The following is an 18,882-nucleotide window of genomic DNA, read 5'->3' as shown; positions in this document are numbered from 1 at the left end:
TGTTCATTTCGCGAAATATTCGACTGTTCTGCTACTTTTGGGACACCCTGTATAATAGAGCCCGGAATACTTACTGTAGTGAACATGCATTTCAGTTAGAAAAAAATCTACTAACAAAGGTTTTGACCACAAATAACTATCCATTGTCATTTATAAACAAGGAATTCCACAAAATTGAAGAAAAGGAAACAACAAAACAGCATAAACAATCCAGAAACACGAACGAGAAGAGATTCAAGACCAAACAGTGGTATGTACAAGGTGTTTGTAAATTAGTATGACAAACTTTAAGGGGCAATCCTACATAAAAACATAATGACAATTTGCTCCAAATAATGTCAGTTTGGTTTTAGACCTGGAAGAGTACACTAAAAAAACAGTTTCACACCCAAGAATGCCACTAGAAAAATCACCAAATACGTCTTCTTTTTTGGTTGATCATATCGGCCTTCGACGGTAATCCATACATATTACATTATACTAATAAGTCGCTAAGAGTTCTAAAAACAACTGTATTTTATATAAAAGTAGACTAAAAATCTAATAATACAGAATAACGCAGAAAACACAAAAATCGCTGATATAACTTAATTAACCTATAAAATGCAAGTAGTGTCAAAATTTCATAAATGTCATTAGTGTCAAAATTTCATAACAGTGGAGTAAACTTGCCTGAGGTTGGACCAATTACAAACAAGCATTCTTCTTCTTTTGGTGCCTATTTTTTTCGAATATTGGCGATCATTCTGGCTATAATTATTTTATTAACTGATGCTTCCAAACAAGCATTACGGCACAGTAAATTTAAATTATTTCTCTTGGTTAAAACAGACCATAGTATCTGATGAAAAGTTACATCATGCATCTAGTTTAATTTCTGAATTTTTAGAAATGCTAATATTAACAAATAGAAATGATCAATAAACCAAGTGTTCAGTAAAATACTAGGTCTATAAATCACAATCAATAAACATTATCTTTATGGTTTTAACACAGCTTTATCATCAATATATTCATAGGAAGTATATAGCTGTTAATGTTTATTATAAATAATTATTCATAAAACACTAATATTATGTACTAGTAGAAAATGCATATAGCATTATTTGATAAAGACAATAATGAACTAAATTAAAAACAAAATATATCATCCTATTAAGATTGATAAAATTGACTAACATTAATATGACTCATAAATGAGTGTGCATTCAAAGAAAAAATGGCTCAGGGCTATTTTATGCTGCAGATATTAGAGAATAGGATTAAACTATTAAATACATTTCAGCCTTTTTTAAGAGCAACATGAAGATATTCTATTATTTATTTATATACTCTTAATTATCTATTTATTTATTACGGTTTTCTAATATATCTAATTATTAGGAAATTGCCATTATTCTGGTGGATATACATAGTTTGAGAGTTGTGACTGCATAGCTTCACTGAGGATGCTGAAATAGCTATATGGAGGTGGTGGTCCAACTCCGAATCAAATATAAACAAAAACTGCCTTTATCTTTTACATATTTTATAATTATTTTATTGAAGTGTTTGATCTTTTTTCACTATGGAGCAGATTGTAGACTCAACATTAAACAGCTTTAACATCATACTGACTATTACTAATACAGTGGAACCTCGATTATCCGTCTCTCTATTAACCGTCAGGGATCATACCTACATAAGTTATATTGACTACGTAAGTAAAAATTTAGTCATCAATTCATTTTGTTTGAGCATTGCGATAAGCCAAACGAAATTCGTTGAAATGTACACGTGCAGTTATGCCACCACCACATTTTTTTATGTAAATAATTTTCTGTTCTTATTCAGGGCTCTGGATTAAATTTCAATTTAAATAGGTGATAAATGATACTGTGCTTTTAGAGTTATATTTTTAGAATCGCAAGCTGAAAATAAAAATGCCCAGCACAATAATAATTATTACAGTCAATATCTGTGTGTCACCATAATTAAATTTGATTCAAATTCGAACATTGATTGTGTCACTTAGTAGTTTGATCAATTAAGTTTTGTTAATGTTCTGTTAACCGTCTTCTCGATTATCTGTCATACCCTTGGTCCGGTGCCCTGACGGATAATCGAGGTTCCACTGTTAGGTCTGGATCCCACGTATGAAAAAAAAAGTTGATTAATAGCAAGCTGAAAATTTGTTAATAGCTTAAGGGTGTCTAGTCGGATAAACTTTGATATATGGGAACACTGGAACAGGGGCAGTTTTAATTGTGGAACAGGATTTGGAACGGTCAGACCACGAAAACATCACATTTATTTTGTCCGACAAAACAGACTTAAACTCACCGAACAGAGATTAAACTCTCATGCAAAAATCAGACTGCTATTTATCACCTGACATAATTCCTGTCATTTGACATATTCTACATGTTCCACTCATTAAAACGCAAATTTGGTGATAAATAGCAGTCTGATTTTTGCATGTGAGTTTAATCTCTGTTCGGAGAGTTTAAGTCTGTTCTGTCGGACAAAATAAATGTGCCGTTTTCGTGGTCTGACAGTTCCAAATTTTTAACCTGTTCCACAATTAAAACTGCCCCTGTTCCAGTGTTCCCATATGTCAAAGTTTGTCCGACTAGACACCCTTAAGCTATTAACAAATTCTCAGCTTGCTATTAATCAACTTTTTCTTATACGCGGGATCCAGACCTATGTATAAAGATAAATCTAGAAAAGTGGTGAATGAATTAAAAAAAAAAAACAAAAAGTTTAAACAGTAATCTCGAAAAGAAACAAATAAGTTTCTATTTGACAGAACTATAGCTAGACTCGTAAAGTATAATTTTGTAGGTTAAAAATTAGTACTTGTCTCATTAGCTTAAAAATAAATAATTAGCAGAAGCAATCAAAAATAAGAGAGCAAAAGTTGTTGTAACAATTATATTTGAAAATAAAAATTAGTATGAAATAAGAAAAACAATTTTTAAACACAACAAAAATGTGCCAATGTAACTGAAAATGATAAATGTCAAAATTCTTAGTAAATAATGTAGCAAAGACATGTCATATTGCTTATCCTTGCTTAACTTATTGTGGTTCATATGGACAAGCAGTACAGTTGAGTCCAGGGTTCTTTACCTGTCATTAATACCTGGCGAGATAAAACACATACTTTTTATATAGCATCATTGTCTTCCATGTAAGAAACTAAAGACAAACCAGCTACCACCTGTTAAGTAAAGACACATGTTATTTTTATGAACGCTCTAGACCAGTGGTTTCCAACCTTTTTTAGCTTGAGGCATACTAAATTAAAAAACTGGTTCAGCTATGGCACACTTGGGTAAATAATCTCTATAATGATAGTAAGTATAATCAAATATTGTGGCACACCTACAGGGACTTTAGGGCACAACAGTGTGCCACGGCACACTGGTTGGGAACCTCTGCTTTAGACTCAGTACCTACATCGAAAAGAGATAGGTACAAAAAAGACTCATGGGAAGTTTTCAGATTTTATGTACAATTTGTGTTTATGACGTTTCTGGTTTGTTTACTTGTCACTGTCAGTTTGTTGGATTTTTTGCTATTTTCTTCCTGTTTTTGCATTTAGAAGTTATTTTTATTACACAAACAGTTGTTTTTACAACTAATTTTATAGGTATTGGAAATTGAAATTTTAAGGTGAGTGTATTCTATATTTCTATTAATGTCAGACAAAGTTAACCTTATTCACAGTTAATGAATGGTTTTGTTTAAGTTTCTGTAAAAGTGAAATAAATAACAGAAAGAAAATATTGTATTGTCAAATATTTATATTATAACAAATTTTTAATGACACTAATGATATTAAAAGGATTTATTAACCTTTAACTACACGTGCTGGCATATTTTGTACGCCAGATATAAGAATTCTACTGCAAATATATTTAAAAATTTAATTTTTGACCTTGTTTATGTCTCTAACCTATCACCGGAATGTGCTTTACAATTTGGTTTTAGTTTCGTTATAATCAGCGTTCTGGGAAGATCGTAATTTACAGTTTATTATTTGTTGTTTCCGGTGGTGGACAATATGCTCCATGATTATATTAATATAAGTACATATTTCAATTGTTTTTTAGTCATTTTGGCACAAAATATATTTTTCTTTATAAAAAATACTTTGCTCCCGTAAAAAATCACATTTCAAAAAATTTTTTATTAGCAATTTTATTTATCACGGAATCCAGTTATTCCATAATTCCAGTTATAAATCCCAATTGGCTTACTGAGAAGGAACTCCAAGTATTCACTGATGCCGAATAAGGTTTATAACAAACAACTAAGTGTATTTTTTCAAAAAAAAAAATAAACAAATATGCTGTTATTGTGTATTTTCTTGTGGCATATAAAGTAGGCCACGCGTGTAGTTATGTCATAACTTGATGCGCGGGTAGTTAAAGGTTAAGGTAATTCAAATGTAGCTGTAATCCTGCACCAAAATTTTAAAGCAAAACTAACATTTTACATTTTATTTATTTGATAACGTAAATTTTTTTAATATAATCCGTGATCGGAGCAGCAGCTACTTCCTGTTGCATGGAATAGTTCGATTTATTTCATGTGCTTTAAATGATGACACACGGGTAAATTATCCTGGACTCAACTGTACTTAAGTTTGAGTTTTGTTTAAAATACCTAATTGTAATAAATTAATTTTATGATTATGTTTTATAAAAATGCCCTAGGTAGTAACAGCCTGTTGTGTGTATAAATAAAAAGGACAAGCAGCTTGTGACTAACTTCTGTGAGTAAAAAACAGACCTAGCATAAAAAGTAATTAGTGAATAATTTCATGTGTGTGCAAAGATCCATTGGAACAACTGTAATATACTATATATTCTGTATATGTAGTACAAAATTGAAGCCTGCAGTAATATCATGTTTGTCTTTATTTATGTCTGTGTTTTTAAAATCTTTGATGTGGATAATTATAAATAAAAGAAGTATCTTAAAAATGCACATAAAAATAAAAACATCCCACATTGGAGGCAGAGAATTTATAGTATATTTTCTGTATATTGAAAAACATGAATTACTAATGAACTTACTGCAATTTGGATTTCCCTCTTTGCTACATTAAGGTCCTGCTCATTATTGACATACATTCTCTTCAGAGCATACCTACTTCCATTACTTGCTTTAACAGAGTAGACTATGGCAAATCCACCTACAGAAGAAAACAAGACAATAATTACACTTCTAATTGATTTTGCAGTAATGTCGTAAATTCAGTTGATAAGTGTATCCTCCCCCTTTACATATGTATCAAGTTCAAGATGAATTTTACCTTCGGCAAGAACATCCTCCACTGTAACAGTTTGTCTGCCAACTACAAAGACCTTTCCCGTATAATTATTGCTCTCACGAGATGTATTGTCGATTTTAGTTTCAATTTTGGAAAATAATTTCTTCATTTTAGCTGTAGACAGATCTATACATTAGATATTATTTTAAAACTTAAACTCTATTTTTGTAAACATAGCCTTATAAATATTTCAATTAACTGATATATTTTTCACAGTAACACTCCACTAATACATTTTTTTGATAATTAGAGCATTAAGAAAAAATTGGTTGGGACTAGATAAAACTACTGAGATTTGACAAAAGACAGCGAAATTGACGTTAGGGTTCACGATTGACGTGTCGATAGAAATATTGCTAACTTCATACCAACAATCTTCTTTTACACTGAACCAAATTAACTACTGACCTGAACATTCTGGTCTGATAAGTTTGGCAGGACTTCTGGGCTACTCTCTTTTCTTGTCTAATGCCACCTCTACACATCGTCAGACGTGTCCGCAGATGTGTAGATGGGGTAATTTGATCGTCTGTTGTTTACCTCGGACCTCTACGACGCATTAGTTTTCGCAGTGAATTCAAAGTAGATATTGCGTCACCCGAGAATTAACACAGACTAAACGATTTACAGATGTGTGGTCAGCAGTGGGACTCTATAACTTTTATAGCGAAAGCGTAAGCAAGTCGTAGCGAAGCGTAGCAAAGCAACGGTTCAGTTCGAATCGTACTCTGTATTGTGTGGCTTCGCTTCGCTATACTATCGCAATACTCTACGAACTGGACCGAATTGAAACGAACGATTGGGTAAAAATTAACGGCAACACAGCACGTCGTTTCAAGATTTTAGAGTTCTGTAATAAGTGTCTTGTTCTATGCCATAGATAAACTCCGTCCTGTGGAAATGTGATGTGATCATAGAGTTATATATTAGCATAGAGAGAGTATTGTCTTTCAGAGCGAAGTGACGACACCATCTTTTTTATTTGGATTAGTGCTGTTTCACTCTTACGCATAGTAAAGCTGATACAGTTGTCCTCCTCTTCCGTGCCTATATTCACACTGAATGTCATCATAGATTTTCGATACAATGTGTTAGAAAGAGATGCAGCAAACCAGTCCATGAGATCTTGTCGTCAGGAAGCGCGGAAGGTAGGCTCTCTCTATGGGTGCATTCAGCAGACACAATCGCTAACTAATCGATTAGTGATTTTCTGCTGAATGCCACATAAATTGTGACATTCAGCATGTAAATCACAAATCGATTACTAATCGATTACTTAGCGATTGCGTCTGCTGAATGCACCCCATGTTAATATATACCTCTATGGATGTGATTCTACATATTTGACAGATTTAACTAACCTATAATTCCAAAAAAGCATAAGGTAAACAAAAACAAGTGTTTATTGTTGAAATTAAATAAAATGTTGCCTATAAATTTAATAATTTTCGACGAACAAGAACGTAGGGATCAGTTACGGCTGCTTCGTGAAGAAGGTAGATTTTTAAGGGATAGAAGTGATTATTTTGGTTTGCCGGATTTACGATTCATAGAGTTGTTTAGATTAAATAAAGATTTATTCCATTACCTTTTTAATGAATTGCAACCGTTGATGGATAACATTATATATATTTCTATGTTAAAAAAATGTATTTGTGAAAACTGAAAACTCAAGTACACTATGTATTTGTAAAAAACAACGGCCAAAAAAACGAAACGTGGTAAAAAAACAACCTCAAAACCAAGTAAAATTGTCAATTTCTTCTTTTAATACGTCACTCTAAGCGCTAAACGTGGTGAAACGAAACCACAAATAATCACGTTTCGCTTTACTTCCGAACTCCATTCGGTGTTGCCGGCGTTATCCGACAGCAGTTTACAGAGTATAACTTGATGAAAGCGTTCGGAAATCACGCTTACGCTTTCGCTATAAAAGTTACAGAGTCCCGGTACAGCGCGTGATGATACATCGGCAGATGCATCCGCAGACGCGTCTGCCGATGTGTAGAGGAGGCATAAGGGGCTACCGGTGGCAGTTTGTCCGTCCGTCATCGGTCTCGGCATAGCCACCTTTACTTTACAAGCCATGAAGAGAAAAAGGCAACGTCGCAATTGATGACGTCCGTAGTCTGACTTTCGGACTACCGCTTTCGAAACTACGACTTTAAAGTACAAATTCTGGTAAAATTTATAGTATTTTTTGAATCGAACAAGAAAATATTATTAATTGAAAGTTTGTACAAAATAATATTAAAAGTAATTCCTTGTAAGTAACGTTTATTATACAAAAAAAAACAATAACAAGAATATAAACGGGATTCATTTTTTTCGAATCCTAAGAAAACTAATTAGTATTTTTCAAAAATTTAAACGCAGAGTGAAAGATTACGTTAGGACCAAGGGCCCAAAGTCCCTGAAAACTTCTATGTTTATTTTAATAAGTTACAGGGGTGAAAAACTGGGAAAATTTAGTGTGATTTTTAGTTTCAAATATGTCATTAAAAAAAACTTTTTATTCATTCTAAGGGACTTTTGGCCCTCGGTAATAAAGTAATCTTTTATTCTGCGTTTAAATTTTTCAAAAATACTTATTAGTTTTCTCAGACTTCGAAAAAAATAATTACATTTAAAATACAGGCGTCAAAATTTTTCATTTTGTTCCTTTCCCCTTAAAGGATCCCCCAAACCAACGCGAAACTTTCGCAACCGCAACCTACGCGGAATCGCGGCGAATCGATAGGCACGGCGGATTATGAACGTGTTCAGACCACTTTGGGCGGAATCCGCAACGGTCGCGGCAGAACAGCGTTCCTTTCACGAAACGCTGCATGCACGGTTTTTTCCGCTACCGTTGTAGTTTCGCGTGTTTTAAAATGGTTGTTACAGAAAAACTCATTGAAATTGTTAAACAATATCCTATAATATATTATTTAACGGACGAAGATTATAAAAATATAAGAAAAAAGGATAAAGTCTGGAATAGTATAGGGTCAGAATTAGGAGAAAATGATAAGTTTTCATTATATATTATATTTGCGTGCATAGAGATTACGCTCACTTAAAAATTTGGTCATTTTTGATGTCTTGTATTTCCTAAACCTGTTGGCCGATTTAAAAATATAATTTGTTCACATTTGTATGGCGAATAGTCGCGTCGGCTTTCGCGTCAATATGGGGAACCCTTGTCCGCTACCGCTCCGCCTGCGAATGTTCCGCTACGGAAAATTCGCGTCGCAAAACTTTCGCGTCGGTTTGGGGAATCCTTAAAGTTTGTCGCACTGATTTGGAAACACCCTGAATTGATAAATAACAAATCTAGTTGTTAAACATAAGCGAATTAATAAAAAAAAAACAGAATGTTAAGAAAACCGGAGTCTATAGTTGGGTTTTAATTTCAGTATTTTATAAATGCCCGGTACACCATAAAAATTTAACTGGTTAGCAACAATATTATTACAGCGGTATTGTTAAAGACTTAGGCTATAACATATTTAAAAAAAATCACTTAAATCTGCCAACAAGTTTAGGAAATATAAGACATTAAAAATGACAAAATTTTTAAGTGGACGGATTTCTATATGCACGCAAGTTTATATAAAAATATATTATATTGAACTAAAATCATCTTAATAACATACCTTTTAATGTTCTTTATAATTTGGAGCACGAAATATTGTAAAATATTTCAGTTTCTCTGTAAATACAATGAAAATTATTTAAAAACAAATGAGAACTGTCAGAATTAATCGGTCTACCAATAGATGTTGCCAAGTTTCAACTTCATGGCTTGTTAAGTAAAGGTGGCTATGGTCTCGGTCATCGTCATCATCTGTCAAAAGATTGATGTTTATTTGGTTTATTTTTTATAAGAGAAAATGAAAATAGCCTTGTAAATATTCGTTTATTTGGTAAAATCATATAAAATGAGTGAAAAACAAAAAATATTATTTTGTGGCGACGTAGAAGGAAAATTTGATGCATTGTTTAAAAGAGTTGAAACTATTAACAAAAAGTCTGGGCCTTTTGATTGCCTTCTATGTGTGGGAAACTTTTTCGGCATTAACAACAAAGAATTTATTCCATATAAATTAGGGGATAAAAAAATCCCTATACCCACATACATTTTAGGACCAAATAAACAAGAACATGTTGATGAGTACCCTTCAGATGAGTCCCAGTTCGAAATATGTAATAATGTGTATTATTTAGGAAAACGTGGAGTGTATACAGACAGTAAAGGCATAAAAATAGCGTACATTAGTGGTGTATCAGGAAAGAATTCTTCAACAGTATGTGGTTATAATGAGAAAGATGTATCAGACCTATGTGATGTGTGTGTTAAAGGAAATCCTTCGTTTAGAGGTGTGGACATATTATTAAGTTCTCAGTGGCCTTCGAATGTAATTCATGAAGGTGCTAAAAATGTTTCTCTTGTAGTGAATTCCACAAGTGATTTTCTAGGTTATATATGTCTAAAACTTAAGCCACGATATATTGTAAGTGGCCTCGAGGGCATATACTACGAAAGGCCACCTTTTAGATGTCCAAATCTAGGTGATCACGATACAACAGTTGAGACTGCAACTAGATTTATAGGTTTGGCTAGAGTAGGAAACTCGAGTAAGGATAAATGGATATACGCTTTAAGCATAACTCCATTAGAAAAAATGAAAATTACTGAATTATTGCAAAAAACTATAGACGAAACTCCTTGTCCATTTAATTTTCATGATTTGGAAAGTAAAATACATAAGAATTCTAGAAAAACGATTAGTACTAGTCAATACTTTTATGACATGAATGCTCCAATGGATGACCATAAGGGTAAAAATAAAGCAAAGAGACCAAAAATTGAATTTGACCAGAGTAAATGCTGGTTTTGTTTAGCCAGCCCTTCGGTAGAAAAGCACCTGATTATATGTGTTGGAAATACAACGTACCTAGCACTAGCAAAAGGTGGTATGGTTGATGAACACTTTCTCATTTGTCCTATAGAGCACCATCAATCCAGTTTAAGTTTACAAAAAGATGTTTTAGATGAAATAAAACTATTTAAAGACAGCCTAAGAAAATTTTTTGATCGTGATGGTAAACTAGCTGTATTTTTTGAAAGAAACTATAAGACTTCACACATGCAGCTGCAAGCTGTTCCAATTCCGAAAAATGCTAACAGGGAATTAAGAGAAATCTTTATAGATGAGTCAGAAGGCCAAGGATTTAAATTGGAATCTCTAGACTCGTTTAATCGTTTGGACCAAGTAATTCCTCCGAAAGTACCATATTTTACTATTGAACTACCTGATGGCAGTCTTCTTTATACGAAACTTCAGGGTTCTGTTAATTTTCCTCTGAATTTTGCACGGGAGGTTCTTGCGTCTGGTCCTGTTTTGAATATGAAAGAACGAGAAGATTGGAGAGCTTGTGTTTTAGGAAAGGCAGAAGAAGAAAAATTAGTACAAAAGTTAAGGACAGATTTTGAACCATATGATTTTACAGCTGATTAATGTAAAAATTAGAAATTATTTTGTGACAAAATTGATTCTAAAGATTATAAACATATTTTGTAGTAAAGTATGGTATGCTTTTTCTATCTCTGTTTAAATGATTTAACATTAGAAATAAAGGTACAGTGGGTGATCATTATTAGAGCCACCTCAGAAAATTTTACTTTTGCTTAATAATGGTATGTAAGTTTTTTCTTTATACGGTCCACATTGCCTTTGAAACTTTAGAAATGGAGGCTATGTTTCTGTCGGAGTCATTAGTATTGAATATTAAAGTTTTTATTTCTGGTATTTTCCTTGGTGAGATGTCTTTGGATTTCCCATGATGTTCTGGTACCACTATAGAAAAAGAATGTGTGTATACTTTGTACGCACGTAAGAAGTTAAGTATACTTCTATTATATGATTTAAACGAAATTAATATACTTTTTATTTATATTTTATTTAAATACTAAACTAATTTATACTTGCTACTTCTCAAACATTTTTATTAAAACAGTGCCAAAAATTAAAATAATAAAAGAATAAAACACACACAAACACATTAAAAATGCCACAAATGATTTCTGAATATTAATTGTCGGAAAATTTTTTAACTAAATACGTATTTTCTGAAAATAAAATTATATAATAAATATACTTACAATCATAAAATGTATAAAAAAAATAAAAAAATAAAAGTTTTTATTGGGATTCGAACCAGCTATCAGCGCAGTTGGTATATTGGGGTTCATTCACCTTAAACGCTTCGCCACGGAGGCAATGTGTCATTATGTGCGAAGATCGACTAACTAAATGGATTAAGCTTTTAGCATTTTTGAATTAAATTAAATTATTTTGATTTTGAATTGAAATGATTTAGAATTGAAAAAATACAACAAAACAGAGAGTAAGAAAACAATATATTAGGTGAACATTGATAGAAATTTTGATGGTAATCAAATTATGTAAATAAAAGTATTACATACTATGTATTTTGGTAGGTTCAAATAGGTAGGTACCTATGATACATTTACAATTATTACGTACCTGTTGCTTTTAAAAACTATTTAAATGTCACTACAATTATAAACTTTTTTGTTTCTGTCCTCACAACAATAAAACTAATATATTATACATTTGTTTACCTTCATATTGAACAATTATTTACTATTGACAGATCATTTCAACACTAAATCAGAGTCCGTATAACGACTAATACCATACTGTCGATGTGCGCATGCGCGCAGATCAATATAAATTCACCCTCAATCTCAATCGCGCCTAAAGAAGTATAACTTCAAAAAATTTTCTCGGGGGTGAAAAATTATATGTACAAAATAAGTCCGGAATTTGATAAAATGACTAATTCTATGTAACTTTTGTTCTATAAAGTTTTTTCACTAAGTCAATACTTTTCGAGTTATTTGCGACTGAATGTGTTCATTTTTAACCAAAAAAATGTTTTTCGACGGTTTTTCGGAGATAACTCAAAAAGTAAGTATTTTAGAGAAAAAGATATTCTTAGTAAAAATATAGCTTATAAAAAATTAAAAAAAAATGGTGTATACATGAGGTCTGCAGACCCAGCAGAAGCAGAGTTGCAGCTAATGAAATGTAGGTTCTTCTTCATCAAATTCCAAATCGAATATTTCAATGTGAAATAACCAAAAAACGGAGCACTTTTCGGGGAAAATTCATTACAACTTTTTTAAAGTGTTTAACAAATTTATTTTTTATTTTTGTTTTTTTAAAAAACTTCTAACATTAAAAGTAAGTGAGTTATGCTCAAAATATTGTTGGTCCCTTTTATTTTTTGGTAAGAAAATGGCGAAAATCACCCCTTAATTAGCTTCTCAAATAAAATTAATCGTTACCGCTTTACAAGTTACTTTACTTGTGTATTGTTTATAGTATCTAAACTGCGCGCCATACAAAACGGGCACCCTAAAAAATGGGTAATTTTTGAGGTTGCGTATCTCCTAAACCTGTTGTCCGATTTAAGTGATTTTTTGAATATCTTATAGCCTTATTCTTTGTTAATATCCCTGTAATAATATTTTTGCTAAACAGGTAAATTTTCATTGTATACCGGGTGTACGAATCAAACTGTGTTTTTTTTCTCAAAGTTCGCAACGCCCTGTGGAATATCTTAGCATTTATAAAATACTTAAATTAAAACCCAACTATAGCCTCAGGTTTTCTCAACATTCTGTTTTTTTATTCATTCGCTTATGTTGGATAATACAAAAGTTAGGTGTACTTTAACAATAAGCCATGTTCTTTTTCAGTACAGGGTGTTTCTAAACAAGTGCGACAAACTTTAAGGGGTAATTCTGCATTAAAAAATAATGACAGTTTGCTTTATAATCGTATGTCCGCAAATGCTTCGTTTGCGAGATACGGGATGTTGAATTTTTTCTTACAAACTAACGATTTATTTATTGCTTTAAAACTGGTTGAGATATGCAAATGAAATTTGGTGGGTTTTAAGATGTAGTTATTGCACATTTTTTGACATACAATTAAGAATTTTATATTCAGCATTGGCGTGCATACGGGTAATATGATATGCACGCCAATAGTGAATATAAAATTCTTGATTGTAAGTCAAAAAATTCGCAATAACTATCTCTTAGAACCTACCAAATTTCATTTGCATATCTCAACCGGTTTCAGGGCAATAAAATAAATCGTCAGTTTGTAAAAAAATTCAACATCCCGTATCTCGTAAACGAAGCATTTGCGGACATAAGTTTATAAAGCAAACGGTCATAATTTTTTCATGCAGAATTGCCCCTTAAGTTTTTCGCACTTATTTACAAACAACCCATGATACTATAAATAAAGTTTATAAATTAATTTATAGTAAATTTATAGTATCATGTTATTTATAGTATCATGAAACAACCGATACTGATGAAGAACATGACTAGTTGTTAAAGTACATAACTCTTGTATTATCCAACATAAGAGAATGAATCAAAAAACAAAATGTTCAGAAAACCTAAGGCTATAGTCGGGATTTAATTTCAGTATTTTATAAAGGCTAGAATATTCCACAGGGTGTTGCGAACTTTGAGAAAAAAACAGTTTGATTCGTACACCCGGTATACAATGAAAATTTACCTGTTGAGCAAAAATATTATTACAGGGATATTGACAAAGAATAAGGCTATAACATATTCAAAAAATCACTTAAATCGGACAACAGGTTAAGGAGATACGCGACATAAAAAATTATCCATTTTTTAGGGTGCCCGTTTTCTATGACGCGCAGTGTATAAGTTTCATTGCTTCAAAGTGCTCAGTTTTGAAAAAAAATTGGGTTTAAAATAAAACATTTTTTTTTAATTTTGAAAAAAATCGTAATTGTTTATAGAATTAACTTAAAAACAATTAGGAATACCAAAAATCTCAGAGCAATAAAATGTACGTTTTGCCTTTCTGAATATTTTTGATTTTTTGTTTTCTTGTTAGACAAAAATTGGTTATGCTATGGCTGTTCAAAATTTGCCTAAACTCGTGATTAGTTACTCGTTCGAGCCATTTTAACTACAGATTTTTCAAAACGAAGCACTTTGAACCGATGAAACTTACAGATCATATAAATAATACATAGACAAAGTAACTTGTGAAGTGGTAATGTTAAAATTTATATGTGATGCTAATTAGGGGGTGATTTTCGCGATTTTTTTACCAAAAAATAAAAGGGACCAGCAATATTTTGAGCGTAATTCACTTACTTTTAATATTGCAAGTTAAAAAAAAAACAAACATGAACCTTTTTTAAACACTTTAAAAAAGTTAGAATGAATTTTCCCCTAAAAGTGCTCCGTTTTTAGGTTATTTCACATTGAAATATTCGATTTGGAATTTGACGAAGAAGAACCTACTTTTCATTAGCTGCAACTCTGCTTCTACTGGGTCTACAGACATCATGTATACAATACACCATTTTTTTAAAAATTTTTATGGGCTATATTTTTGCTAAGAATATTTTTTCGCTAAAATACTTACTTTTTGTGTTATCTCCGAAAAACCGTCCAAAAACATGTTTTATTTTGTTAAACATGAACATGTTCACTCGCAAATAACTCGAAAAGTATTGACTTGGTGAAAAAACTCTATAGAAGAAAAGTTGTTTAGAATTAGTCATTTTATCCAATTTCGGTCTTATTTTGAATGTATTTTTTCATCTTCGAAAGGGGGTATTCCCCCTTAAGAGTTCTCAAATTTGAGTATTTGTGACTCAGAAATTTGCTGTGGGATATTGCAAAAATAGGTAGGTAGGTACATTTTTTCTGCATCTGTTCATTGTGCCTATTAGACTAGCATACTTTGCTTCATTTTTTGAGCCAAATTTTGGGACGTAAAAATAATTTGTTTTAATATTTATGGCGAACATGTCATACGAATGGCTTTAAAAGGATGGGCAGGTGGAGTAACAGTGGCTGGTATACTATGTAGATAGTAGACAAGACAGCTTCAATGATCTCGGATCTAGTGCAACAACTATGGTAACTGCACAGCAGAAGTTCGAAAACGCATTGGTATGGTAAAAAATGCGATCAGCGTTTGACTATTCTCGCATAAGAACGCCAAAAAATTGATGCCTTTGAGAAGAATACCGGACATTAAAAAAGGCTGTCCACGAGGGCCCCTTCAACCGGACGTGCGACGCACAGGGCACCAAACCGAAGGTTTGGCAAAGAAATATTCATTTTAGCGAAGAATGATTAACCTCGTATCTTATATTTGGTGTTAATAATTACTACCTACTACATACTGTATTTTTAAAACAGTGTAATATCCCAGTCCCGGCGCTAGGGTATAAAGTGCTCGTCTGCTAAACTAGCATAAGCGCTTTTCGGTTTTTTTATTAGTATTTTGTATAACACAAAAGAAGTGTAATGGTAGGGGAGCCCAAGCGGGGATTTTTGCAGTTACTCGAGCGCGTCAGATTATCATATGGGGAGAAACCTGGTACCCTGCAAATGTTAGTTTTGATTATAGTTACTTTCGAGTATTCGTTACAAATCGTTACTTTTGTATAAAGTAATCATTTACAGTATTCGTTACTTTGATTACTTTTGTTATTTTTTTTATTTGAATACCGGTAATCATATCGAAAATCGTATTTCTCAGTAGGTAGGTATTTTGTATAGGTATTCCGATATAACAAGTAATCATTTACAGTATTCGTTACTTTGATTACTATGATTACTTTTGTTAATTTTGTATTTGAGTACCGGTAATCATATCGAAAATCGTATTTCTCAATAGGTAGGTATTTTGTATGCCCCCCTAAATGCCCTGGTCTAATTCTAATAAAACCAATGCAATTCATACAAAATTAAAGTTGTTGATCATACTGTAGACACATTTAGTCCTGTCGCCAGGGGGGTACAACGGCCTCCTGTATTCAGATGGACTTACCTAAGTTTTTACTATGTATTTTGGCCCGTAGAACACGAACTTTTTGGGTAACAGTTGATCCGGATGTCGATAAGATTGTTATAAACAAAGAAGTTGAGGAATTACATAACAGCGATTTCTCGCAAAACAAAACATGTTTTTGTATTTTTTGGGCCATTCTAACCAAAAAATGTTTCTACAAGTTTTTTCGTAGGATGCACAGTTTTCGAGATAAACGCGGTTGAACTTTCAAAAAATCGAAAAATTGCAATTTTTGAACCCGAATAACTTTTAATTAAAAAATAAAATAGCAATTCTGCTTACTGCATATGAAAGTTCAAGTCAAATTCTATCGGTTTCGAATATATACATTGCTAAAAATTTATGTGTTTATTGCTAAAAAAGCTATAAACACATAGTGTTTCCCATGCCTAATACATGCGTTTACATGCATGCTACGTAGAAATAGCCTCGCTTGCACTTGTACCTACTCTACCTACTCGTTCGATTTTAAATGAGAAATCATTGAAAACATCACTCCAGCACTAGGTGTTTATACTTTTGTTTAACAATAAAATAATAAATTTTTAGCAATGCAAATAACTAAAACCGATATACTTTGACTTGAACTTTCAAATGCGGTAAGCAGAATTGCTATTTTATTTTTTAATCAAAAGTTTATCTCGAAAACTATGCATCCTACGAAAAAATTTGTAGGAACACTTTTTGGTTAGAATGGCCCAAAAAATACAAAAACATGTTTTGTTTTGCGAGAAATCGCTGTTATGTAATTCCTCAACTTCTTTTTTTATAACAATCTTATCGACATCCGGATCAACTGTTACCCAAAAAATTCGTGTTCTACGGGTCAAAATACATAAAAAAACTTGGGTAAGTCCATCTGAATACAGGAGGCCGTTGTACCCCCCCTGGCGACAGGACTAATTATCATTTCCACATTTTTCCGGTCAGTCTAGAAAGTAATCAAGTGTACTGCCCACATAACAATGATGTTCGCATCATGTTCTAAGCATATACTACCAACATTCGTCGGAGTATATTCTTTTTAGTATATGTGTAGTACAAGCATAGCATCTACCTTAAAAAACATTCTAAATTTCATGTTCTTTGCATATACTTCAGAGTATATTCTCGTACCGAATATACTAAGTATATTCGTGTACGTAGGATCTCGGAATATTCGTAAAAGTTTATTCTTAGAATATACCTTTATGGAATATTCTTAACACATACTTATAAGTAGATACTTTTAAAATATCTTAAAAATAATTTGTATGTATAGGAAGTATAATATTAGCCTTATAGATTATCAACTTCGTTATTTTTTAGAATACATAATTAATAAAATTTATGTATGTAGGTAGTATTGGACAAATTTCATTTCAAAATTGTTGTAGGGTAAAAAAGTTTAAACATTAATTGTATTAACGTTTACATATAGATACTATTAAAAATTCGTTTTCATAATTGAAATGACTTTACCATTTCGAGTTTATCATGAATCATTAGTATTTTTACATCCTTGGAATTTGAATTTAGGTACATTCAATTCAATAGGCCATTTCGCAGAACCAAAACGTGCCAAACTGCACAACCAAAGGCTTTGGCGTTGCCAACCGTCGAGTAAGCTTTTTCCGTCAACTTACCTTAAAAATTCCCACTTTTATAAAAAAAACTTCCCTCCTGTTTACAAAATCTGAGAAGATATGTTGAATTATTTTCAAATATTTTGATTTTTTCTTAATATTTTACAATTTGGACTGGAACAATAATTCCCTTTTGAGTTAACTTTTTCCCTTTATCACCTTTTATGTTGAAAATTCCCGCAAAAAGGGAAATTTCTCTCCGTTTGGCAACACCGATTTTGTTATTCCACAATACATTCTTAACCCCCCCCCTCCCCCCATCATATTCTGACCATTTCTATTCTTACCTGAATGGATCAGGGATAGGAAAAAACCGTAAAATATGAAAAATAAAACAGGCATTATTTCATTATTTGTATCATCTACTTGCATCTACTATGGATCTATGCAGTGTTGAGGATGAAGGCGAATGATGTAGTAGTAGGACTAGGACTAAAGAACATACATAATCTGTTTATTTTGTTTGCGGTGCTTCAAAATACATATAATCTATTTCAGCGGTTCTCAATCTTTTTTGGTGACGGAACCCTTTTGGAAAGTAAAATACTTAACGGAACCCTACAATAGTTTTTAAAAGTGTATTTTTTATTAATAAGCTTAATAAAATTCCAATGTAACAGTTACTTATTACTTACATACTTGTTAACTAATGGAAGGCATGAAACTGTTTTCTTATTTTTCATCAATTGGTTGATATCAGGTTTGATAGATGACATTAATTTGAAGTCTCATATCAGGTTCGGCGTCCAGTCTATTGCGGTATTTTGTTTTCGTGGCTGCATATGTGAAGAATCCTGTTTCGCATAAATATGTTGTTGAGAACGGGAGAAGAATATTCACAACCATTTTTTTGGCAATCATTGGATATTCATCACGGATTCTGCACCAAAAATCTCTGGCAGGCGTCGTTTTAAACAATCACTCCATAAATGTGTCTGATGACATTTCTAAAAGAGATTCGTATATCTCGTTTGACATATTTTCGGGC

The 18,882-nt window shown here is 32.1% G+C and overlaps 2 protein-coding genes across 2 annotated transcripts in view; one reads left to right on the top strand and one right to left on the bottom strand.

The window, feature by feature from the left end:
• LOC114327995 (uncharacterized) overlaps nt 1-5,613 on the bottom strand; it is a 116,098-nt gene extending 110,485 nt beyond the window's left edge. The window contains exons 1-2 of the mRNA XM_028276727.2: nt 5,309-5,613; nt 5,070-5,188 (exon numbers count right to left, since the gene is read on the bottom strand). Coding sequence (XP_028132528.2) covers nt 5,070-5,188; nt 5,309-5,435 — 246 coding nt within the window. The 5' untranslated portion in view covers nt 5,436-5,613. The remainder of the gene's footprint in view (nt 1-5,069; nt 5,189-5,308) is intronic.
• A 3,532-nt stretch (nt 5,614-9,145) lies between these two features.
• Nucleotides 9,146-10,897, top strand: LOC114327994 (CWF19-like protein 1 homolog). The gene has a single exon (XM_028276726.2). The coding sequence runs from the start codon at nt 9,250-9,252 to the stop codon at nt 10,828-10,830; it is 1,581 nt and encodes a 526-aa protein (XP_028132527.1). The 5' UTR covers nt 9,146-9,249; the 3' UTR covers nt 10,831-10,897.
• The last annotated feature ends 7,985 nt before the right edge of the window (nt 10,898-18,882 follow it).

This window comes from Diabrotica virgifera, chromosome 1, assembly GCF_917563875.1.
Source record: "Diabrotica virgifera virgifera chromosome 1, PGI_DIABVI_V3a".
Taxonomy (NCBI): domain Eukaryota; kingdom Metazoa; phylum Arthropoda; class Insecta; order Coleoptera; family Chrysomelidae; genus Diabrotica; species Diabrotica virgifera.
The sequence above is the reverse complement of the archived record's forward strand: the minus strand, read 5'-3'. Positions and strand labels throughout refer to the sequence as shown.

Bases quoted from the DNA above. Each gene is read 5' to 3' on its own strand.
- LOC114327994 (XM_028276726.2), top strand. From the start codon at position 9,250: ATGAGTGAAAAACAAAAAATATTATTTTGTGGCGACGTAGAAGGAAAA.